At 35.6% G+C, this 26156-nt stretch overlaps 1 protein-coding gene across 3 annotated transcripts in view; it reads left to right on the top strand.

Annotated features, from left to right (window-relative positions):
* Positions 1 to 26156, top strand: part of LOC150092896 (rRNA methyltransferase 1, mitochondrial-like) — a 137289-nt gene that overhangs the window by 49968 nt on the left and 61165 nt on the right. For all 3 annotated transcript variants that reach the window (XM_090413381.1, XM_090413380.1, XM_090413382.1), the window contains exon 5: positions 12166 to 12245. In XM_090413381.1, the coding sequence (XP_090269507.1) occupies positions 12166 to 12245 (80 nt within the window). The remainder of the gene's footprint in view (positions 1 to 12165; positions 12246 to 26156) is intronic.

Below are 26156 nucleotides of genomic sequence, written 5' to 3' on the forward strand. Positions count from 1 at the left end.
CATCAGATTCTGACATATATCTTCAAGGAGTGTACAGGATATTATGATAGTACTAAAGAAGAACTTGCATCATTACTAACTTCCTATCAACAATTTTCCTCCAAATCAATCTGTTATCTGTCACATTATCAGATCTTATACTCTAACATTCTCAGATCTTATATTTCTGTCTTCTAAGACACTTTTTACTGTATTAATCCACCTATATCTTGGTCTTCCTCGTCCTTTTCCTGGCAGAGAACACTTGTTTTGCTCATCTTTACTTTCCCATTCTGTTTAAGTGACCATACCACCTGAGATTAACTCTGCTAAAACATTCCTGGATGCTGACAATGTCAAGTTCTTTCCTAATATCTTCAATTTTAACATGATGTTACCATTGATGCCATCTGTTCACACCCCTAATCTTTCTCTTACTTATTTTTGTATTTTTTAATTTATTTTTTATATATCCTAGAAACCCCAAGACCAAACTCTTTACAAGCCAAACATCGAATTTTTTCAAGCTACTTCATTTTAGAAATTATGGACTTTACAACCGTGTTATAAATCTTCTTTTTTGAGTGCCATCTCCTATCGGAGGTCGGCGACCACCTTGGCAAATTTTGAGCGATTCTCAGCTACTCTGAGCAGTCTCTCAGAGTTCATGCCAGTCCACTGTCTGATGTCTGCCAGCGAAGATTTTCTTCATCTTCCTTGTCCTCTTCTTCCATTTATCTTCCCTTTTATAATCAATTGAAGTATCTTATATTTTTCATTACGAAGTAGGTGACCAAGATATGCGGTTTTCCTTCTTTTTATGGTATCTAAAAGTTCACGTGATTTCCCCATTTGTTCCAGTACTTCCTGATTGGACGTTTTTGCTGTCCATGGGATTTTTAACATTCGTCTGTATAACCACATCTCGAAGGCTTCAACTCTTTTTATTGGTGTTGTCTTTAAGGTCCAAGTTTCTGTACAGTACAGACCATACATAGCATTTAATCATGTATGCTCTAAGTTTAAACTGCGGTTACACAGTGTTGATTTCATCAAGAGAAACTTTTTTCTTGCCATTTCAATTCTAACTTTTATTTTAATTTCTGGATTGCAGTTTTCATTTAACCAGCATCCTAGATATTTAAACTTTGCCACTCTTTCTATTTGTTTTCCACTTAAAGAAAGTGCTGAATTAAGAATTGGTTTCTTCCTTATGACCATGAATTTAGTTTTGGTGATATTTATTTTTAATCCCATTTTTTCACTCTCTTCATTTATTAGTTCCAGAAGATTTTGAAGATCCTGAATATTGCCAGCCAGGAGAGCTGTGTCATCAGCATATCGGATGTTACTGATGATTTCACCATTTACACTAATCCCTTCCTTTCTTCCTTCCAAGACTTTTTGAAATATGGCTTCTGAGTATATGTTAAAAAAAAAAGAGGTGACAGCACACACACACATCCTTGCCTTACTCCTCGTTTGATGTTAATGGAGTCTGTAATAATGTCATCAACTTGAACAGATGCCTTTTGGTTCCAATATAAGTTTTCAATGATCCTGATGTCTTTACCATCTCATCCAGTTCTTTTTAATAGTGCAATCATTTTAACATGTTGTACTGTCAAATGCTTTCTCGAAGTCGATGAAGCTAATGAATATTTCCTTGTTTTGGTCAATACATTTTTGGAATAAGATCTGAGAACAGAAAAGAGCCTCTCTTGTTCCCAAATCATTTCTAAAGCTGAATTGGGTATCACTGATGGTGTCTTCACATTTTCTGTATATTCTTTTTAATAGTGCAATCATTTTAACATGTTGTACTGTCAAATGCTTTCTCGAAGTCGATGAAGCTAATGAATATTTCCTTGTTTTGGTCAATACATTTTTGGAATAAGATCTGAGAACAGAAAAGAGCCTCTCTTGTTCCCAAATCATTTCTAAAGCTGAATTGGGTATCACTGATGGTGTCTTCACATTTTCTGTATATTCTTTTTTGAATTATTTTCAGAAACATTTTGAGAACGTTACTTATTAGGCTGATCATTCTATAGTCATTACAAGTTTTTGCATTTGCTTTTTTAGTAGCATGATGAAGGTCAACTGTAACCAGTCTTGAGGGATTATGCCTGTATCATAGAAATTATTAAATAGCTTTACTAATATATTAATGTTGTCACCTTCTAATAACTTTACTATTTCTGCTGGTATTCTATCCGGGCTTAGGGCTTTACCATTTTTAGCTGAGTTTAGTGTACATTCTACCTCTGATCTTAGAATGCATGGACCTTCCATAGGTTCCTAACTATTTTCTGGGTTCTGTCTGTTATCAGTAAAGAGTTCTTCTATATATTTCACCCATTCTTGTATTTTGTCATCCTTTTCAGATATAATTTCTCCCTTTTTTGTTTCGAAGGATACAGAATTGTTTTTTCTTACATATACCTGAGGTCTCTTTCACCTTTTTGTGTAGATTAAAATTGTCATGCTTTTCCTTTAGAATTTCTATTTCTTTACATTTTTCATTCATCGAGATTTCTTTTTCTTCTTTGCTCTTGTGTTTAATAATTTTCTGAACCTCTTCATATTTTGTTCAATTATGATTTTTATATGATCTGCATTGATCCATGAGAGAAAGAATTTCATCGGTCATCCAACCTTTCTTTTTTATTGCTCTATTAGGACATAAAGTATTGGTACATTTCTCTATGAAGACAGAAGAGAGATTTTAATTTGTCCGATGATTCATCAACTCTCATGATGTCATCATTCTTGATAAGTGCTAGCTCTTGATTCAGATCTTGACTCAATTTGCTTCTTATCTCTGTGTTTTTTAATTTTCCCAAATCAAACTTTTTTGTTGATGTTTTTTAAGTATAGCTTTCAGTCTAAGTTGTAACTCTGCCATCAGTAGGTTATGATCAGAAGCAATATCTGCACTAGGATAGGTTTTTGTACTCTTTATGGAACTTAAAAATCGTTGATTAATTAGCAAGTAATTAATTTGGTTTCTGACTATATTTCCATTATTATCCTGTGGTGGTCGCCAAGTATACAACCTTCGGGATTGTAGCTTAAACCATGTGTTTGTGATTATTAGCTTCTCTTCCTGGCAGAATTGAATAAGATGGTCACCTCTCTCATTTCTTGTGCCCAGTCCATGTTTGCCAACTACATCTCCACTTCTACCTTTCTCAACTTTAGCATTGAAATCACCCATGACGATGTTAATATCATGCTTTTCTGTGTTTTTCATTAGTTCTTTTAATTGATCATAAAATTCTTCCATCTCGGTATCACTCTTGTCAGCAGTAGGGGGCATAGACCTGTATAAGATTAACATCTAGTGGTTGTCCTTCAGTTTTAATAACATCATCCTATCTGAGTAGGGGATGAAGTTCAACAGTGACTTATTGATATCTTTGTTTAATATTATTCCAACTCCGTTTTGATAGTTGTTTTCACAACTTCCAGAGTGATACATTGTCATGTCATTCACTTGAGTTTTGCCTGATCCTGGCCACCTAACTTCACTCATTCCTAAAATCCCAATTTCAAGTCTTTTCATTTCTTGGATAGCATTTCTTAGCTTACCTGCTTCATACAGGGTTCTGACATTCCAGGTTCCTAGTTTTGCTGAACACACCATGTTGAACCCGGGGATTCTTTGCACCCTGTCCCATTTAAGGGATGCTGGGAACTCAGGGCCATTTGTGTAGATTTGCTTGCCATGGTGGTTAGTCTGGAGAGAGAATAGAGCAGTAGTTTCTCTATTTGCTTTCTGCTCCACAGTATTACAGACTTACACAATAAACTGTATTGCCATCTGCAATTTCTAATCACAAGCTTTACCGTCATTATGAGACTTACCTTGTGTCAGTACTGACAAAGCTGCTTATAAATGGATGGGTGTTATAAATAACTATTTTAATTTCCCGGCACTTCGACCTTCATATTAAGGTCATCGTCTGGAGTATATACAAATATAAGGACAAGCTGAGTTACATTTCACATGGTAAGCTAAAGAAACAATGATTTGATTACTGGTTATTCTACTGGCATGACCTCTAGGGAAATAAAATAAAATAAAATTAAAAAATACAGATAAAATTACAAATTAATTAATTATTTAGAAACTACATGAAAACTAAATTCTATTTAAGATAACATGAAAGAAACATTCTTTCTTATAGGTAGTTTTTTTACAGTAACAATGATGTCTTATTTTTAACATTACAATTGTTATATTAGATTTAGGATTCTGGATTATCTACAATCCTGTTTATAGTTAACTCTTGGGGAGAAAGTTCCATGGATAGAATATGTGTGCCTTCCATATGCTTGGGATTTTTAGGCCATCGTTATTGTTCAGATTGGGGTGGTTGATAAGAATCTCACAGGCTTCCTTAAATTTGCTTTCAGACCCTATTTTGGTGTGATGTAAACAATTGGTGCTTTTTCCAGTCAATTCTATGTAAAGTGTTCAGGGCATGATCAGAAAGGCCAGCTTCACCATAGTTATTATATTAAATATAATAATTATATTATAAATATTATATTAAATATATAATATTATATTATTATTATTTAATATAATAATTATATTATAAATATTATATTAAATATATAATATTATATTATTATTATTTAATATAATAATTATATTATAAATATTATATTAAATATAATAACTATGGTGAAGCTGGCCTTTCTGATCATGCCCTGAACACTTTACATAGAATTGACTGGAAAAGCACCAATTGTTTACATCACTCCAAAACATGGTATGAACGCAAATTTAAGGAAGCCTGTGAGATTCTTATCAACCACCCCAATCTGAACAATAACGATGGCCTAAAAATCCCAAGCATATGGAAGGCACACATATTCTATCCACAGAACCTTTCTCCCCAAGAGTTAACTATAAACAGGATTGTAGATAATCCAGAATCCTAAATCTAATATAACAATTGTAATGTTAAAAATAAGACATCATTGTTACTGTAAGAAAACTATCTATAAGAAAGAATGTTTCTCTCATGTTATCTTAAATAGAATTTATCTGTGATGTAGTTTCTAAAATAATTAATTTGTAATTTTATCTGTTTTTTTAATTTTTTATTTTATTTATTTATTTTTATTTTATTTTATTTTATTTTATTTTTTATGCCAGTAGAATAAGTGGTGATCAAATCATTGTTTCTTTAGCTTACTGTGTAAAATGCAACTCAGCTTATCCTTGTATATTTGTATATACTCCAGATGATGACCTTAATATGAAGGTCGAAACGTCGGGAAATTAAAATAGTTATTTATAACACTGTTGTAAAGTCCATAATTTCTAAAATGAATGCTGATCACCGTGCAACACTCAAATAAAGGAAACAAGCTACTTCAGATTTTCAGTAAGCAGAACAGTGATCTTTCACTGGGCGATTAAATACATTTCCCACCAAAGTCAATTGCAAATGTCCATGCCCGTGGCAGAATTTGAACCCTCAGTTTATTGATTGGAGAGCAGATACTAACCACTTTACCAACCAACCCAATCGTTATTTTGTATATGAAACAACCCCAAATTGTTCAGGTAGAAAAAAGAGTATTTCCTATGTTCCTGTTGTTTAGAGTTAGAAACTACCTTAGTTAACTATTAACTGCATAAAAGTTATTTGTTTAACAAAGAATAAATTTTCTTTCACTCCCTGGGCACTACTTTAATTTTTATTCTTTTTATAGAACATTTAGTGATAAGAACAATTTGTTATCTAGAAAAAGCTTGAAAAATTGAAATATGTTAAAAATATCAGTAAATATATTTTTTACTTACTTACTGAATCCTCCCTCTTTTACCTTTTCTGGTGTCGAGGTTATTCTTAAACTTTGCAACTGCAACTGTATCGAGGATAAGGTGGTTAGCCCTATGCCTCCCAGTGTGTCCTATGTTTGTAGATGCGTGTGTTCATGGGGCCAGTTTGTCACGTTTTTGTCGCATTTTTTGTCGAGTTATTTGAAACGTTTTGAAACTCAGGGGCTACCCTGAGTGTCGAGTCTTCATAATTCGAGTCATCAGAATTCAAGGAGAATCGGTCCACCATTCCGAAACTAGGGGGGTGCCAGGGGGGTTAACCCCCTTTTGAAGCCTCGACACTCAGGGGCTACCCTAAGTGTCAAGTCTTCAAAATTTGAGTGATCAGAATTGAAGGAGAACCGGTCTACCAGTCCGGAACATGGGGGGGGGGGGGTTTGGACGCCGTAGGCATCAAGGGGAGTTTATATATGTAAGCCCCCCCCTTTTTGAAGACTCGACACTCAGCAGCTACCCTAAGGCTTCAAAATTCGAGTCATCAGAATTCAAGGAGAATTGGCCTACCAGTCCGAAACTTGGGGAGTTGGGCACCATAGGTGCCTGGGGGGGGGACAGAACCCCCTTTTGAAGACTCGAGGTGCCAGGGAGGGCATAGCCCCCCCCCCTAGTATATATATATATATTTATATATGTATGTATTTGCATATATACACTGAAACAAAAAGGATACATAGAAATAATAACAGTAAATTTTCGCTTAACCATTTGCATGAGAAATCAGTTATCTGGTTCATTAACTTGAGAGTATGGTTAACTGATCCAGTTAGATACCACTGTTCCAGGAGTCGGTCGACATGTTAACTTCAGTGACCAGTTAATGGCGAGTTAGGATATTTAAAGATCATTGTACATATATTATTGCATATTATTTCACTCTAACTGCATGTGACAGAAGGAACTTGTGGTCAAAGAGTGTCAGATCTGATTATAGTGTCAGCAGTGGGGAGGGGGGGTTCACAGTAAAATGTGGAACTATTCTGCCTCCAGTTGGTGGTGGTACTCACTTGGGAAATGGCTAAGTTTGTGAATGTTCCATTCAGAAAACGTTACATGCTGAAGTACAAAGCAGGAAATTATGACAACCTGAGAGGTATGTCTCAGGGTTCTGTGCCATAGTATTAATTGTTGGATGGATGGGAAGGATGTCAACAATGCATGGGAAGTGTTTAAAAAATACAACTGAACTAACCGTTCCTAGGACCATGCTATATAATTTGAGCCTCAGAACAGGGAAAATTCAACAGGAGTGGAAAGAATGTATGATAATTCCATTGCATAAAGGTAGTGCAAAAACCAATGTATCCAGCTATTGACTAATCAGTATCTCAGGAGGAGTAGTGAAGATTTTGGAAAAATTGGTTAGGACTTACATTCAGAAATGGGTTGACAGAGAATTTCCACTTTGCAATGAACAGCCTGGGTTTACTAAGGGAAGGTCATGTTTGAGCAACTTGCTCACATTCTATAATAATGTTACCACTGAGTTAGATAAGAGGAATGGATACACTGCGATACTTCTGGATTTTGCTAAGGCTTTTGACAGAAAAGAGCATGGAACACTGTTGCATAAATTGGAGAATATGGGGCTGGATTATAAACTATTGGCATGGATAAGAGGATGGCCAACTGACAGATATTAAAAAGTGATATGTGGGACTGTGAGTCTACAAGATTTAAGGTAAACAGTGGTGTGCCTCAAGGATCAGTCCTTGGTCCATTGTTTTCAATCTATACATTAATGACATTGAGTAGGATTTGACAGAATACAGCTTTCTTTCTTTCTTTCCTAATCCTCCCCTCTTCTACCTATTATGGTGTCAAGGTATCTATTCTTGTAACCGCAACCATACTCGAGGATAAGGTGATTGGTCATATGCCTTCTATGTGTCCTATGTCTGTAGATGTGTGTGTGTTCACGGGACCAATTTGCCTATTCTGGAGAATGAAAAACCTTAGTTTCCAGGTGAAAAATCCTCTACCTCCGTATGAGACTGGCTAACTCGCCTTTCATCGAAAGAGACCAGATAAAGGTTCCTCACATCGTTGATGGGAATTGCACCCAGATCTTTCCAACTAAAAGGCTTTGTCTCTACCGACTGAGCTACGGAGGCTCTTCAGAATACAGCTACATATAGCTATTTGTTGATGATGCAAAGATGGTTAGGATAATCAGGAGTGCTACTGATATGCAGTACTTGTGGAATGATTTTAATAGGCTGGAATTGTGATCATGTGAAAATGGTTGGCAGTTCATTGTTAATAAATGTGAAGTCATGCACTTTGGTGTAATTAGATATCCAGTGATGAGCAGACTAAAAATACAAATCTTAGGCCTGAGTGAAATAATATGGCCAGGCTCAGGTAAGTGCTGCTCCAACGATATTACCATAATAATCATAATTATTATTATTATTATTATTACATGACACCTCCAGAGAGTTCAATGACTCATCGAGGGAGGGCACCTGCTCTACAACTCTGTCTCCACCACTGATTCACAACTGACCGCAACTACACCAACGGCACTGACCACCGCCACTGGTATTTCCACAGACAATCACAAACATCCATGCCCGTGGTGGATTCAAATCCGCAGCCTTTTGGTTGGATACGCTAGCCACTCGGCCAGCCAGGCTGGCAATACTCATTGAAATGGAGTATAAATATTAATAAATAAAGAAACATCCAAAAATGTACTCAACTTTATTCCATTCGCTGCTAGTTTAATGCTCCTGCAACTTAATGGCCAAACAATCAACAGTGTTATGCAAGTATATGCACCTACCGCAGACAAGGATGATGCAGAAATTGATCTTTTCTATTCTTAACTGAAAGAATTTCCCAAAATGACAAAGAAACATGATATCAGCATCATCATGTGAGACTATAATGCAAAAGTATGGAAAGAAGCATTTGGAGATAGTTTGGACTTGGGATAAGAAATGATAGCGGAGATTGCTTAATACAGTTTTGTCAAGAAGAAGACTCTACACAGAAATCCCCACAAGACAATAGCAACAATATAATCAGAAACCAAATTGATTACATTTATTCAGACAACATTTTAGAAGTAGTGTAAGGAGTGTAAAGACCTATCGTAGCTATTGGTTCAGACCATAATCCACTAGTTGTAGAAATCAAATTGAGACTAAAGAAAATCCAGAAAATAAAACAGATGAAAAATACTAAATTTTAAAAACTTAAAGAACACAAAAATAGAAAAAGAACTTAAATTAGAACCTAATAGAAAAACTACTTGGAACTCCAGTTATGACAAACTAGAAGTGAATGAATTATGGAAGAAACTAAAAGAAGAATTATTAGAAATAAGTACAGAAATACTGGGTTATAGTACATCTTGCAAGCAGAAGAATTAGATAACTGCTGAAATCTTATCCCCTATGGACTAATGCAGATTGCATAAAGATAAAGATACTACAAAATATAAAGAGATATAGATCAAGATAAAATCTGCAATAGAAGAAGCCAAAGAAAATAGGAATGAAAGAAAAATGTAATGAAATTGAGGATCTAAAAAAAAAACATGGTGACTTCAGTCTTCACAAAAAAGTTAAAGAATTCTCAGGATTGATGAAAAAAATGACATTCTGTGCTACTTTGGACTAATGAAGGAGAGATAATCCTAGAAATATCTAAAACAAGAACAGATTTGGGCTGAATAAACAGACAACATATTAAAGTAATATAGTCACAGGCCCGCCTATCTTGAAGTCTCAAGTAGTAAAGATGGATCAAATTATCAAGAAATGGTAAAGAGTATAGACCTGATGAACTACTAGCAGAAACTATTAAACTAATCAGTAATATTGATAAAATTATTCAACAGAATTTATGCCACTGATAAACTCCTCTAACTGGAACTCAATTGTCATTGCATTGTCTAAAAAACCTAATACAAAAATTTGTGATGATATAGTGATTTTAGATTGGTTAGCCTAATTATTATTATTATATATAAGGTACCTCCATGGAGTCAAAAGACTTATCGCAGGAGACCTAACATTGACATACTGTTATTCACACAATAGCTGTCATACTTCCCCTTAAACTCATTCACAGACGAAGCATTCACAACTACCTCTGGCAATGCATTCCACCCATTCACAACCCTCCAAGCAAAAAATCTAGTCCTAACACCCTTGTTAACCACACTGTTACACAATCTCCAGGGATGACCCCTCGTTCTCTCCCTTCCTACACTGGTCTTAAAAACGTTATCAGTATCAATCCCATAAAACCCTTTTAATAATTTATATGTCTCTATCATATCTCCTCTCCTACGTCTATCAACTAGTTTTTGAAGCCCACAGACCTTCAATCTATCCTCCTAGGAGACATACTCTCAAAATATTCCTAAAAATTATTTATAACAGAATATACCAAAAGTGTGATGATCTTATTAGTGAAATTCAGTTTGGTTTCAGAAATTGCCTAGGAACAAGAGAAGCACTTTTCTGCTCATGTATCTTAGCGCAAAGATGTAAAGAACAACAAACTGACCTTTATATTTGTTTTATTGATTTTGAAAGGGCTTTTGATAAGGTCCAGTATAATAAACTCATTAACATCTTAGAACAACTGGAGGGCCTAGATGATATGGATGTTAGAATCATTAAAAACCTCTACTGGGGCCAGACTGCATCTCTCCTAACAGACAACATCAGGACAATATCAAAATTCAACGAGGAGTCAGGTAAGGATGCGTGCTATTTCAACTTCTGTTTAACGTCTACTCAGAAGTCTTATTTCTCAAGGCCTTAGAAGGAAGAAAGGAAGGAGTAATCATAAACAGCCATTTAATAAATAACTTATGCTGTGTAAATTATTATATGCTATTGTATAATTACAACAAGTATTCAAGGTCTTCACTACTGCTAGATTGAGTCAGCAAAGAAAGCACAGAAATGGGCCTAAAAATTAACACCAGAAAAACAGAACTTATAATAATAAGCAACAACTCTTTGATAACAGCTGACTTAATTCTAAATGGAAATAAAATCAAACAAGTGAACAAATTCAAATACCTAGGATCCTGGCTAAATGAAAGTTTGGACTCTGAAATGGAGATACGATCAAGAATTGCATGACAGTCCTTTATCAACATGAAACCCATTTTATGTAGCAACAACTTAAACATTGAAATTCGAATACGAATGATGAAGTGCAATGTATAGTGAAGTTTACTATGGAATTGAAATGTGGACATTAAAACCAAATACAATAAAAAAAATGGGAAGCCTTTGAATTGTTGATGTTAAGAAGGATGCTCAAGATCCCATGGACAGAAAAGCTACTGAGAAGAATAAATAAAAATCAAGAATTAATCAATATTGTGAAAAGAAGAAAAATTGCCTACCATAAATATAACATTCTCCAGGTAATATTAGAAAGTAAAATCGACAGGAAGAGAAAACCTGGAAGAAGAAAAATATCATGGCTAGCCAATATAAAAAACTGGACTAAACTGAACACAGAGCCTCTAAAGACAGAAGTAAATTTGCAAAGGTGGTTGCTGAACTCCTTTAGGAAATAATACTTAAAGGAGAAGATATCCAGTTTCATATTATATTTGTGGGATTATGCTACAAGAAAACTGATCAGGATAGGGATCTTGGAGTTTTAGTAGACAGGAAGTTCAAGTTCAAGGGTCATATAGCAACAATTATAAATACAACTCAGAGGATAATTGCAATGCTGAAATGAACCTTGACATATAACAATAAGGAAGTCATTTTTCCTCTTTACAAGGACTTGATATAACCTCACTTGGACTATTGGGTACAGGTCTGGTCTCCTGGTTTCCGTGGTGATTCTGATACAGTTGAGAGAGAGAGTGCAAAAGGAGAGTGTCAAAAATGATATCAGGATTGTGAAATACTTATTATGAAGACAGATTGAGAATTTGTAGGCTGCAGACACTAGCAAACAGAATCAAGAGGATGTGAGGGCATCCTTGGAAGTTGAGAATGAATTGTCAAGAAGGGGGAAGGAAAGGTAAGGATGATATGGTTGAGACTTCCAAACTTCTTGAAAGGTTTATACAGAATTTCAGTAGATGGAATTTTACATTTTATGGAAGGTAGGGGAAAGGATGTGAGGGTATCCTTGGAAGTTGAGAATGAATTGTCAAGAAAGGGGGGGGGGAAGGTAAGGCTAGATTTTTCTCTCATAGAGTGGTGTGTGATTGTGAATGAATTCAAGAACAAGTATGATAGCTCATGAGAATAGTATGGCCTCATTTGATGAGTTCCTGATTCCCTGGAGGTCTTTCTTAATAATAATAAATTTTACACTTCTAGGATCCTATGAATTTTGGAGCAATTTTGAGAACAGCATATTACTTTGGAATTGATAAAATCTTTGTACCAAAAGTGAACAGGTATGTCAGAAATGAATTTTCAATAAATGATTCCACTTCTTTCAGTAGAGATGACTGTTACTTTTTTGAATTTAAGTTTTGATTTTATTTCATGATGATGATGAAAAGTAATGGAAATTATTTACATGTATATGTTTGATTAATTTTATAAAAGTATTATATAAACTTGAAGTGATTTAAATGAAAATGCTACTTCACATTCGTAAGTATTTATGTAGTTCCATTTAGTTATGAAGAGAAGGGGATTTTTCTTTATGTTTCAGTTACTTAGCAGTATTTACTTACAGTTAATAAAATATTGCATTGATTTAAAATTTGAGATGTAAGTGGAAGACATATATATAATAAATTAAAAAGTAAATTATACTTACCAAGTAATTTCATTCTTGTTTAATCCTTTACCTTATATCTTTCTGTCCTTTACTACACATGTTTCAGTATCCCATAATGTGCTTTGCATTATGGGATACTGAGATAACTGATGTGAAGACTGTAGTCTCTGTATACAAGTAGTCTAGTTGTGAAGGTACTTCTTGTGCAAACTTTGCTTACACTTGGGTAAATGATTAAACAGAAATATAATTTTTGGCAAGTATAATTTGCTTATGTTGTTACAGAGTCGACTTATTTCATTTAACACAAATCACAAAAGGTAAAATATTTATTTCTACCTAGTCTAGCCATAAATACTGTTACAACTTGAATGGCATATAAACCTTTAATCTATCAGTAAATCATTTACAGCTTTCAGCACACACAAACTACATGTATAACATGCATATAGCAGCACTCAACATTCGAAATGTCTCACCCTTTTGCCTTCATGCATACCTGAAGTCTGTGAAGCCACATATCGCTGGTGGCACACAATATTCAACAGAAAACGCCACTGCTTGCTCCAAATCCACCTTCCAGCTGGTGATGCTGGGGTGTTGTTTCTTGCAGGCTACCCTCTCAAACTCCGACCATGCATATAGCTGCACTGATTCGAAATGTTCCCCTTTAGCCTTCGTGCATACCTGAAGTCTGTGAGGCCACATATCGCTGGTGGCACACAACATCCAACAGAAAACGCCACTGCTCGCTCCAAATCCACCTTCAGACTGGTGATGTTGTGGTGTTGTTCCTTGCAGGCTACCCTCTCAAACTCCGACCGCAATTTGAAGCCTAACAGATTCAGTTCATGACTTACTGACCACCAATCAGATCTATGTGGTCAGACACATTCTCCTCTAACCATTTTTGTGTGGTTCTTGCCAGGGGCTGAGTCCTGTTACAAGGTCCACTGCCTACTGTGAAACAAGGTGTTGTTCAGGGGCCATACTATAGTTCCAACACACAAGGCACTTGATACTCTTTGGCATGAAGTTTTGACCCCTTTCTCACAAAAATGCAACTTGGATACCCTGTGATATGTCACCTCCCACCAAACCATCACTGATGCTGGGTGATGATCTCTCTAAATCTTGGGTGGTGTGTGACCATCCAAGACATATATCCTGATCATTTGGTGGTTAAATGACTTTTCAGTGATGTAAATATTCTCATCTGTGAAGAGGATATCTCTGTATCTGTTGTTCATGTACAGCCAGAGAAGTACCTGTTGATTTTATCTCCCTCTGCTACATAATTTATGGTGTTAGGAAGTGTCCTGTAGAACAATGATAGACTCTCACCTCAATCCACCATCCATTAAATCCATTAAATGCTCGCTAACACAGACACACATACACACACAAAGGAACTATTTTTCTTTGTCTTACTTCTGATAACACCATAATCTTTGAACAAGATGGGAATTATTTTCTTGAGGTAACTATAACCTCAGCTCTTTCTTGGCATAGCACAACTATTACCACCTCACCTTGTAGTGTAATTTTTCTCTGAATAGCTATTAAGGTTATACAAATCACAAATCTTTCCAGCTGTTGAATATAATCTTCACATTCTGGATGATAACATTATTTTAGTTAGCTTTGAAACCTCTCTATTCATTTCATACACAAAATTCCTGTTACAGATTCCATTCTTCTATTACAGAAATTTTCTGCCTGACATTATTGCACTTTTTGTACATCATGTTCTTCATTCTGAATATTTTATATGTAAAATAGATTTTGCAATATATATATATATATATATGTACACACACACACACACACACACACTGTTGACTTAAATAGACTTACACAAATGTATTCCATTCACTGTTGAACTAGAAAAAACAGTTCCATTTCCTTTCCTGAACACACATATATACACTCATAGCAGCACTCGCTTGTTACTTGTTTACCTGTCTAACTTATAGACTGCTTGTTTTCATGTTACCATAAATCTGACAATATATTTTAGGCAATATATTCATATTAATTCCTACCAAATTAATATGAAATGAGATGCTAACTCTGGTGAGCTTATTCTTGTGAATTCCAAGTTATAAGAGATGCATTTTATTAACACTGGTTATAAATGTAAAAAAATATTAATAGTGAAATTATTGTTATTATTATTATTATGTGGGTATCTCCATGGAGTCAGAAGACTCATCACAGGAGATCCACACGAACCTTTATGCATACAATACTTATCATAACTCTCCTTAAACTCATTCACTTCAGGGAGCTCACAACTAATTCTGTCAGTCTGTTCCACTCATTCATCAAACTCCAAGCAAAAAATTGAGTCTGAACACCCTTACTAACCATACTCTTGTACAATTTCCAGAGATAACCTCTATTTGCTTCTCTATTCATCATGTATTGAAAAATTTCCTTTGTAAATCTTATAGAACCCTTTAATAACTTATAAGTTTCTGTCATGAGCATTCCACAGATCTGTCACCAGCTTGGTCATTTGTCTCAGAATCATCTCCACCTGATCACCAAGAAACACAGGTGATCAAATCTACACATACAGGGTGTTCGGGATAAATTTGACATATTTATAATTAATTATATTTTTCCGTAAGTTACATGTATTAACACACACTTCTCTTCATTTAAAAGTTTGGACCCTTCTTCATTCATATACAAGATGTCAGAAAGGATGGATAGCTGGAACCCACCTGAATCATGGAAGAGAATAACTTGTATCATGATGATTCGTGCCCGCCATCAAAATAAGGATATTACGACTGCTGCCCAATGCTCCCTGAATACAGTAAAAACAATCAGGCATGAACTAGAGACTTGCAATGGTGACTACGGGGATGTAGCAAGAAGAAAGATCCCTAGCAGACGATCTGATTGCGTTCGTACAGCAGAATTCCTTGCAAATCTGCAGGAACAGGTGTTGAAGAACCCTGGCATTGGAATTCGGGCTTTGTTCGTGGAGTTGCTAACTGTAGTCAAGCCCTGGATAACAAGGGTAGCCAATGGTAGGCCGTATGTATGGCAGCAGGATTCGGCCCCTTGCCACACCTCTGGGAAAAGTCAAAAATGGTTGTCTGAAAATTTCTACGACTTCACCAGTCCAAATGTTTGGCCTCCAAACTCCCCAGACCTTAACCCCATGGATTATTTTGTATGGGGCGCAGTTGAAAAAGACACCAATCGCACTTCCAGTAATACAAAAGCCCAGTTAATGGATAAAATTAAAACAGTTTTTGCGGCCCTTCCCAGGGAGACTGTAGCATCAGCTTGTTCGAGGTTCCGAAGCAGAATTGAAGCTGTGATCAATGCTAATGGTGGTTATTTTGAGTAAATCTTGTTGATAGTATTGTAATTAACTCTGCCTGTAATGTTTTTTTGTCAATTCATTAAATTTAATAGATACAAAGAAGATTTTCTTTTTCCTTACGAAACTGTCAAATTTATCCCGAACACCCTGTAGTAGTCAAGATGCAACCGAATCATAGCCTAAAATAGCGGGTTGATAATCTCCTTATCTTTGCTTGTTAGCATGTTTTCCAGTATCCAAGAAATCCTTTGAGCTATTTTATGAACTTTTGCAATATGCACTCTGAACTTCAACTCTCTGTCCACCATTACCCTCAACAATTACCTTCAATCCAGTAGCGTCACCATAATAAATAGTATATAACCTCTTCAACCTGAAGTGTGTAACTCTACATTTTGCAACGTTAAATTGAAAATCGTTATCCTTTTCCACAATGCCAATTTATTTAAATCATCCTGCAGGATGACCTGCAATATCACCTTAACTATTGCCCTCCCCAGTTTTGCATCATCAACAAACTGAATATCCCCCCCCCCCCCATCAGATCTTTCCTTATATCATTAACATATGAATTAAAGAGTGGTGGCCCTAGCACAGAACCCTGAGGCACTCCACTAGTCACTCCCACCCATTAGTTTTCCATGCATGCTATATAGGAACGTAAGACATGATAATTAATAAATAACATAAAATGCATTAACGTATGTATAAAATTTTCACCCTAATATCAAGGGCATCTTCAGTATGTATGACTTTCAAATTAAATAACAAAAACAGAAACTGGTATATTCAGCAATGACATGCACGTACTTCACATACATGATGTAGAACATCATGGTCTAATTATATTAAGATACTAGTAAAAATAGCTTTAACAAGATTTTAAAAATAAAATTAAACATACACAAAGATAGATTAAATTGAAGTTAATTCTGAAATTTGTGAAGAACTATTTTCCCATAACAAGAATAATTTAAGTCCATCGTTTCTATTTAGATTCAGTCAATGCAGCTCACAACTCTCTTTGTATAAGCATTCCAAGAGATTATTACTTTTATGGAGAACCTTAGTTTTCTTCCAAAGAACACTATCAAATTCCTTGCCAGTGTGGTTTATTGTATTTAGGCCAAACAGGTAGATCTGCAGCTGTGTGTCATGATGAATATTTAGACTATGTTAAGTTCCATGAGTATCAATCAAAACTTGCAGAGCATGCTATCACCACCAGACACTGAGTTTTTTGGAAGAAAACTTCCAAAAATATGCTGAGCACTTCCTGTTCATCTGTCTCAATTCTGATATCAGACCTGTCACATCTGCAACTGCAAAATCTCCACTTGGATGACACATCTTTGCAAAGTGATCACTCAGTAACTGAGCTATTGCTTTTGCTTCTATCACCTGTCTACCATCACCATTGATTAAATTAATCCTTCTGTAGTCAATTTTCCTTTTATTTGCTATGTAAAAAAAAACAAAATTCTTTTGCAATTTACTTTTGCCTGCTTAGCTAATTTTCTCTCTAACTTGATTTGGCCTTTCTTATCATACTTAATCACCCTTCTTGTTTGCCCTTTGTACTGCTCATGAGTATGCTGTTCACCTTTTTCTTTATATTCCCTCCACGGTGTTTTAATTTTTTTGCAACTATTGCTTTATATCTCTACTTATCCACTTAACCCCACTTAGTTTATCCTCCCGACTGTAGGTGTGCAGTACGATACTTCTTCTCTCCAATAATCCCTGACCACTTTCCATGCACTACTGACATTCTTTTCTTGTAGCTTCTCAAGCCATGACACTGTTCTAAAATGCTTCCTAAGTATGTCTGTCATAATTATTAGCTTTATAGTTCAACACATTCTTTTTCTTGACAGAGAATTCCGTATGTTTAGCATCCTCCCAGGACGAGACTATATGGTCACTCTCCCGATCAGCGTGTCTACCTTGGTTTTGATGCTTTTACCAGATCTGACATACTGAAATCCCTGGTTCCCCATCTATGATGACATGCTGTTCATCATCATCATCAAATTCCTGCCATGTACCCTCAAGGGGTGTACAGGATATGATAGTACTACATGAAAAAAATTACATCATTACTAACCTCCTATCTACAATTTTCCTCCAAATCAGTCTGTTACTTGTCAAGACTCCAACATTATCAGATCTTATATTTCTATCATCTAAGGCACTTTGTACTGTATCAATCCACCTATATCTTGGTCTTCCTCTGGGTCGTTTTGCTGCCAACCTGGCAGAGAACATTTGCTTTGCTAATCTTTCCTTGTCCATTCTGTTTAAGTGACCATACCACCTGAGATTAGCTCTGCTAATGCATTCCTGGATGCTGACAATGTCAAGTTCTTTCCTAATATCCTCGTTTTTAATATGATATTGCCATTGATGCCATCTGTTCACGCCTATAATCTTTCTCAGGACTCTCATATCTGTGGTCTCCAATCATCGGGAATTCGTCCCTCTGTCCAGGCTTTCTGAACTATGCAGTGCAGCCACTGTAAGACACTTATACCACCATACTTCAGCATTTCTGGTCGAATATCAGTCTTTGGTCAAGTGTTTTACTTCTGACCCAGCTCTCAGATCCATAAGTTAAAACTGGTTTGAACACTGTCTTGTATATAGCTAATTTAGTGTTCCGACTAATTTCTCTCTTATTCTATACGAATTTATTCAATTGACTTCCCACCATACCAGCTTTGCTGATTCTGTTGTCTATTTCTATATTTAATTTACCATCTTCAGTAAAAATCGTGCCTAAGTAGCTGAAATGTTTTACTTGTTCCACAGGTTCTCCATTCACAACACAGTTGACATTTTCAATGATTCTGCATATTTTCATTGTCTTTGCCTTTTTATTGCTGACCTTCATGCCATATCTATTACAACAGCTATTCAATTTAGTCAGAGAATCTTGCAGACTTGTAGCAGATTTATTTAGAAGTATAACATCATCCGCATAAAGCAAAGAGCTGACATTAACATCTCCAATTTTGATATCATGTTTATTACCACTTTCCTTCATAATGTGATCCATATAGATAATGAATAACAGAGGGGATAATGTGCATCCTTGTCTCACACCAGATTTAACATTAAACCATCTTCCTGTACTTCCTTCAATTCTAACTGCTGACTTACAACTCAAATAAAGACAAAGTATTGCTTGATATAATGCCCCATTGACACCATATAACTGTAGCGTATTGAATAGCTTCTCTCTTGGCACCTTGTCATATGCCTTTTACAGATCGACAAAACTTAATTACAGATCTTTCTTATATTCCCATGATTTCTCTATCTGTCATACAGTGAAAATCTGATCCTGACAACCTCTATTTGGCCTGAATCCAGCTTGTTCTTCACCAAGCTTGTCTTTCTCAAGTATACTTACATAGATCTTGCCAGGAACATTCAGTAGGGAAATACCTCTGTAATTCTCACATCCAGTTTTATTTTCCTTTTTATATATGGGTACTATGAGAGCTCTACTCCAATCATTGGGAATTCGTCCCTCTGTCCAGGCTTTCTGAACTATGCAGTGCAGCCACTGTAAGACTCTTATACCACCATACTTCAGCATTTCTGGTCGAATATCATCTACTCCTGCTGCCTTTAAGGCAGTAGGAGCAGATGATATTCAAGCCTTTGATGGCTTTTTCTACTTCAAGTATGGATATGTATTCCTGACTGCATGCCTGGTCAGTGTTTTTTACCACTGTGCTGTCATCACTGCTTGTTTCATTTAGCAGTTTTTCAAAGTAATTACTCCATACTTCAAGGATATCTTTTTCTCCCGTTTTCATGTCACCTTTATCATCTCTAACTCCTTTTATAGCACTCTTTCCTCCATTCCTAAGTTTTTTCAACAACCTCCAGAATATTTTGCCACCTTCTTGATATTTATTTTCTATGTTCTTGCCAAAGTCCTCCCATGACTTTTGTTTGGCTAGTTTTACGCAGTGTTTAGCACTCTTGCATTTGTCTCTATATTCTCTAAGAGCACAAGCTGTCTTATTTGACAGGAACTTTTGATATGTTTTTTTAAGTAATTATTTCTTGGCAGCTATAGAAATTCCACTACCATCTTACCATGCCCTTTTCCTCCATCATGTCGATTCATGGCATCCTCATCTGGTCTATGGCAGCAACCAACTATTTTTATTTCTGTATACACTCATTTCTGTACTTGATTCAGAAGTGGTTGAACCTACACTTGACTGCATTTCCCCTGATATTTCAAGTTTCCTTAATTTTGCACTTCCAACTGAACACCTGTCTCTAAACATCTTACTTCAAAAACATTCAAATGTACTCCATCAGGCATATATAATTTTGGTTTGAGGATACATTGTGGTTGGTCAGTGAATTTAGCACTTGTGTCAAATTGTTGATTTTTGTTTGTTTTATTGTGTTTTTTCCTTAGAAAATTAGTGTTATATAGTATACTAGTGTAGATTTTAGTAATTTTAGTGTATTTAGTATTTTATAACGTATTTTTATGAAGATATTTCAATAATAAAGTTTAAAATGGCACCAAAAATGCACAAGAAAAGTAATGCTAAAAAGAGCACCACAGGCGAGAAAAAGAAGGCTAGCTCTGCTAATGAGGTTATTGGAGTTGTGGAGGAGGTGAATGAAAATGAATTATTCTCCAAAATAACAAAATTAAAGCAGATCATCAGAGAAACAATGTGGGAATTACAAAAAGTTGAGAGGCATTTAAATGAGCATAGGGAGAAAATGAAAATTAAGTAGCAAAATAAGAAACAACAAAGCATGGAAACAGGTAAGTTGGGAAGTAACGGAAATCAGGTAAGTCTGGAAGTAACGGAAATGGTAAGTGGCATTGTTAGTAAAAAGAAAGAAATTATTTGGTATGGTGATACTATAATAAAACATGCTATTGATGAGCGAGTTATAACTTCGAGTTTTCCTGGAGCAAAAATTGAGAATATAAAGGAAGCAATTCAAAAACAGAAAAGAAAAGTAAACAAAATCATAATTGTAGTAGGTATTAATGACTTAACTAGCGATAAGTTCAGTATGAGAGAGGACATGAAATGGTTGTTGAAAGAGGTGAGAGGGAAGAGTGAGAAAGTGAAAATCGTCAGTATTTTACCTCGATATGATAAAAATGAATTAAGAAGAAGGGCTATTATGGCAAACAATTCAATGCGTAGACTGTGTGGATGGATGCAAGGAATGGATGGAATGGATGCGAGTTTTTGGATGTGTGGAGTGAGTTTGAGGGAAGATTAGATTTGTATAAGAGGGACAATGTACACCTGAATGCGTTTGGTATCAGGAGTCTAGAAAAACTAATAACTGGTATGAGACCTAACATAGAGAGTCAGGGAAACTAAATTATAAAGGGAGGAATGGTGAGAATGTGAGTGTAAGAGTGACAATGTTATATAACTGTGTTAATGACGGGAATGGGCTTTGTCATGGAAATTTTGACGAGGAGAGAATGATTTTGACTTTGTATTCATCCAGTTCAGACCCATCAAATGTGTGCAACAATATCTACATGTATAAGGCACTAGAGAAGAATAGAGATCTGCAAATTGTCCAACTGTGGCATTCAAATAAGAGTATACAAAAGAATATGCAGGTAGATTATTATGTCTGTACATGAATGCTAGAGGTATCGGAAACAATGGGGTAGAGTTTGTTGCCTTAGTCATGTTGTGGCTATCAGACATACTATAGTATGCCCACAGATTCGAGACCCTTCGACACTTCTGCACATATGAAAAGGAGAATCCATTCCGATTATAGGGTAATCAATCCGTCTTGTGGGATGGGTTGTTTATTACTACATGTCGGAAAATTAACTTCTCTTTTATGATCATTGCAGTTTTTAAAGTGGTAACTATTTTGCTTGTATACCAGTTGGAAAATTTTACATATAAAGCATGTAAATTTGTGTGTTGGTGACCAATTCATACATCGTCTTAGTTCTTTCTTCCCTTCAACATGAATGGACTCTTCTTTTTGGCAGCTTGCCAACAATAGCTCTCTATACTGTGGTCAGACTGTAACTGGTATCGAGTGTAACGGTACACTATTTTTAGGAAGGATAGGAGAGGGGGGGGGTGCTGCTTATGATATCGGATGACTTGTATCCAGTTAGAGTTGAGACCTATGATTTTAGTACTACTAACAGTATTTCATGTGGCAGTGAGTTTGAAGCCATCTGGTGCGAGGTGGAATCTAACAAGATGAATTATATAGTGGGGTGTTGTTATAGACCTGGTGGATCGGTTGCTAGTGATGAAGAAATGCATCACCAAATTGACAAGATGAGTGCGTAAAGAGTAATCATAATGGGAGACTTTAATTATCCAAATACTGATTGGGTAGCAGTAGAATCTCATGAGAAGAATGAAAATGCATTTATTCGGTTATTGCAGGACAACTACCTCATGCAGCATGTGACAGAAAGAACTCGAGGTCATAAAGTGATATTGATTATAGTTTCAGTTAAAGATGTAACTATTCTGCCTCCTGTTGGTGACAGTGATCATGCAGAACTCACTTGGGAAGTGACTAAGTTTATGAATATTCCATTCAGAAAAGGTTACATACTGAACTGCAAAGCTGGAAATTATGACCAACTGAGTAGTATACTAAGTTCAGTGGAATGGGATCAGTTGATGGATAGAAAGAATATTGACAGTGCATGGAAAGCATTTAAACAATATTTAAATGATCCGATAGCAGAGTATGTACCAAGAGTTTGAAGAATAAGTAAGGTAGGAGTCAAATGGATGTGTAATCTTATTAAGCAAGAGATTTGTAAGAAAAGGATGAGTGCATTATGAAAATTATAATCAGCAGGCTAGAATAGTCACAACTGTTGTACACAAACTGTTGAAAGCAAAGTCTGAGTATGAAAAGAAACTGACTGCGTGCTAAAGACAAACCACAAGAATTCTATCAATATATTGCAAGTAAAAGGAAGAATGAATATGAAAGAATAACTTTTAAATGCAGATGGCATGAGGGTTACAGATGCAGAAGAGGTTGTTCAACTAATGAGTGCCCATTTTGTTAAAAGCTATCAACCTGGTGTCAGTGACATTGAGTTCACTGCTACCAGTTCACTGGATGACGAAACTCAGGTGTATGAGGATGAGGTATTAGAGCTGTTGCAAAAACTAAATAAGAATTCAGCAGTAGGGACTGATGGGATATCAGCACGTGTGCTAAAAGAGTGTTCAGGTGAACTGGCTATTTCTTTGACCAGGCTGTTTAATATGCCTCAGAACAGGGAAGATTTCACAAGAATGGAAAGAATGCATGGTAATTCCATTGCACAAAGGTGGTGCAAAGGCTGATGTATCCAACTATCGACCAATTAATATCTCAGGAGTGGTGGTGAAGATTTTTATAAAAATTGGTTAGGGCTCACATTCAGAAATGGGTTGACAGTGAATCTCTACTTTACAATGAACAACATGGTTTACTATGGGAAGGTAATGTTTTAGCAAATTGCTCACATTCTATAATAATGTTACCATTGAACTAGACAAATTGAATCGATGCACCATGATACTTTTGGATTTTGCTAAGGCTTTCGACAGAATACAGCATGGCGGACTGTTGCATAAATTGGAGAATATAGGTTTGGATTATAGAATATTAGCGTGGATAAGATGATGGCTGACTGACAGATATCAAAAAGTGGTATATGGGAAATGTGAGTCTGCAAGATTTAAGGTAACCAGTAGTGTACCACAAGGATCAGTGCTTGGTTCACGGTTATTCAATCTGCACATTAATGATATTGGGAAGGATTTGACAAGATGTACAGCTATTTGCTGATGATGCAAAGATAGGGAGGGTAATCAGGAATGCTGCTGATATGCAGTACTTGCAGAATGATTTGAATAGGCTGGAACTGTGGGCATGGGAAAATGGATGACAGTTCGCTGTCAATAAATGTAAAGTCATTCACTTCGGAGTGATTAGATATCCAATTTCATATTATATTGGTGGGATTATGCTTTAAGAAACTGATGAGGCTGGGGATCTTGGAGTGTTAGTAGATAGGAAGTTGAAGTTCAGGGGCCATGTAGCAAAGATTGTAAATACAACTCCAAAGATAATTGCAATGCTGAAACACACATTCACGTAAAGATAAGGATGTCATTTTGCCTCTTTACAATACCTTGATAAGCCCTCACTTGGACTATTGTGAGAGCAAAAAAGTAGAAAACTTGCATCTTGGCCAAATGGAGCTAAGAATTTTTGCCTATTGCCAAAGCATTTGGTCATAACTTTTGCACAGCACAACACTTCTTCCACCCATATGGCTCTATTGCATCATAACACACAGAAAAAGCCAATTTCCTGGCTTCACACTTTTCCTCCAATGCACACATAACTGACCATGGTAAATGTTCCCAACCGTTCTAGATGCCCAGTACTCAGTGCCACCTCTGTCCTTTTGCTGGAAAGAGATCAGAAGAATATTGTCCAAATTAGACACAAAAAAGGTCTCCTGGTCCGGATGGCATTCCTCCAATTGCCCTGAAGGTTTCTGCACCAGAACTGACTCCTGTTGTATGTCACCTGTTTATGCTCTCTTACCTCACTGGTATCTATCCTGAAGCCTGGAAATTGGCCTTTGTTTGGCCAATTAGTACCCATACATTGTACTAATGTATTTTTAGTTGATTAATCATCCTCTCATGTATGGGCTCAACACTAAAAAAAAAAAAGAAAAAAGTGTACAGTTGAGTAATTAAAATGTGTTATATTTATTTATTTTTAAAATTACAGTTTATAGTTCTGAATCTGAATGCATGTATTTTTATTTTTTTGTTATGACCATGTATCTAAAAGGCCTAAGCATTTAGAATAAACTGCATGTGAGGTTTCATGGTTATTTATTATTTATTTATTTGTATGGAGTTCCCCAACTCCTCATTCTTCGACCATCCCTTAGGACTGGTTGAGCCCTCCTAGTGAGGGATTAAGTATGTATTTTATGATTGGCATGTGTAATTTTGTAGTGTTGATGAAATTTGTGTAATTCATAATTAGCATTTGTGTTTTCATGATGGCTGAATTATTGTAGAAATAAGTTATTAGTGCATTTTGTACTTTGTTTTTTGTTGTACTTTGAAGAGGGCAGCGTTGGTGTTTGTATTTTTAGCAATGAATGTCATGCAATCTGATGTTGCACTACTAAATCTGCAGACAGTATTACTGATTTTGTATAGTTGGTTGTGAATATCATTTATGTTGAAAAAGAGTAGATGATAATATTGTGCCTTGAGGTAGTTCATGTTGTTTTTATATATCCTGATTATTGTTTATGCTTATTTTCGTTGACTGGATTCTGTTTGACAGATAATTCTTAGACAGGTATAGAGTATCTAGTACAGTACAGTACAATACAATACAATATAATATAATTTCTTCAGCAGTATTTCATGATCCAGATTATTGAAAGCGTATGTTTAATTAGATTTATAAATATAGTAAAGCTGTTTTATTGTGAATTTTGTTCATGATGTCTGTAATGTCTTTCAAGTAATACGGTTTTACTTTTGGAGTTGCCAGATATTTCCCACCCTTTATTTTTAGATGAGGCTTCTATAGTGCTAATCATAGCATTATCCCCAAAAAAGGAAGTAAAAGTCAGTTATTATATCATTCTGTCAAAATAATATAATTATATAAAATTAATATGTTATATTTTATCATAAACATTTTTTATATAAATATATTTATATGTTAAAATTTTCCTATCTCTTCAGATTTACCCATCACTGGAAATACTTCAGGCCTCAGTATTTTCACCCATGTTCTTTGGAATTGTGGCCAAAAGTAACCAAGCTAAGTAACCAATATGTTATATCTGGTACCAGCTTGTGTTCTTCAGTCTAGTTTGCCTGTTTTGCAGGGTAAAAACTTTTCATCTTCAATTGAAAATCCATTGTAAAGGCTCTTCAAAGCCTAGACAGGATTAGAATTCAGATCTTTCCAACCAAAGGACATCTTCAGTATTAATCAGCTATGGAGGACTCTTTCACCCATGCTCTGCTCTCTGTGCATAAATTATTATTATTATTATTATTATTATATGGTATCTCCATGAAGTCCAGAGACTCATTGTGGAAGACTCACACTAATGTATATGCACAGAGAGCTGAGACTTAAATTGAATGTGCAAGAGAATTGGCAATGCCAATT

The sequence above is a fragment of the Typopeltis vanoorti genome, chromosome 24 (assembly GCF_054136105.1).
Source record: "Typopeltis vanoorti isolate ZY-2024b chromosome 24, IOZ_Tvanoo_1.0, whole genome shotgun sequence".
Classification (NCBI taxonomy): Eukaryota; Metazoa; Arthropoda; class Arachnida; order Uropygi; family Thelyphonidae; genus Typopeltis; species Typopeltis vanoorti.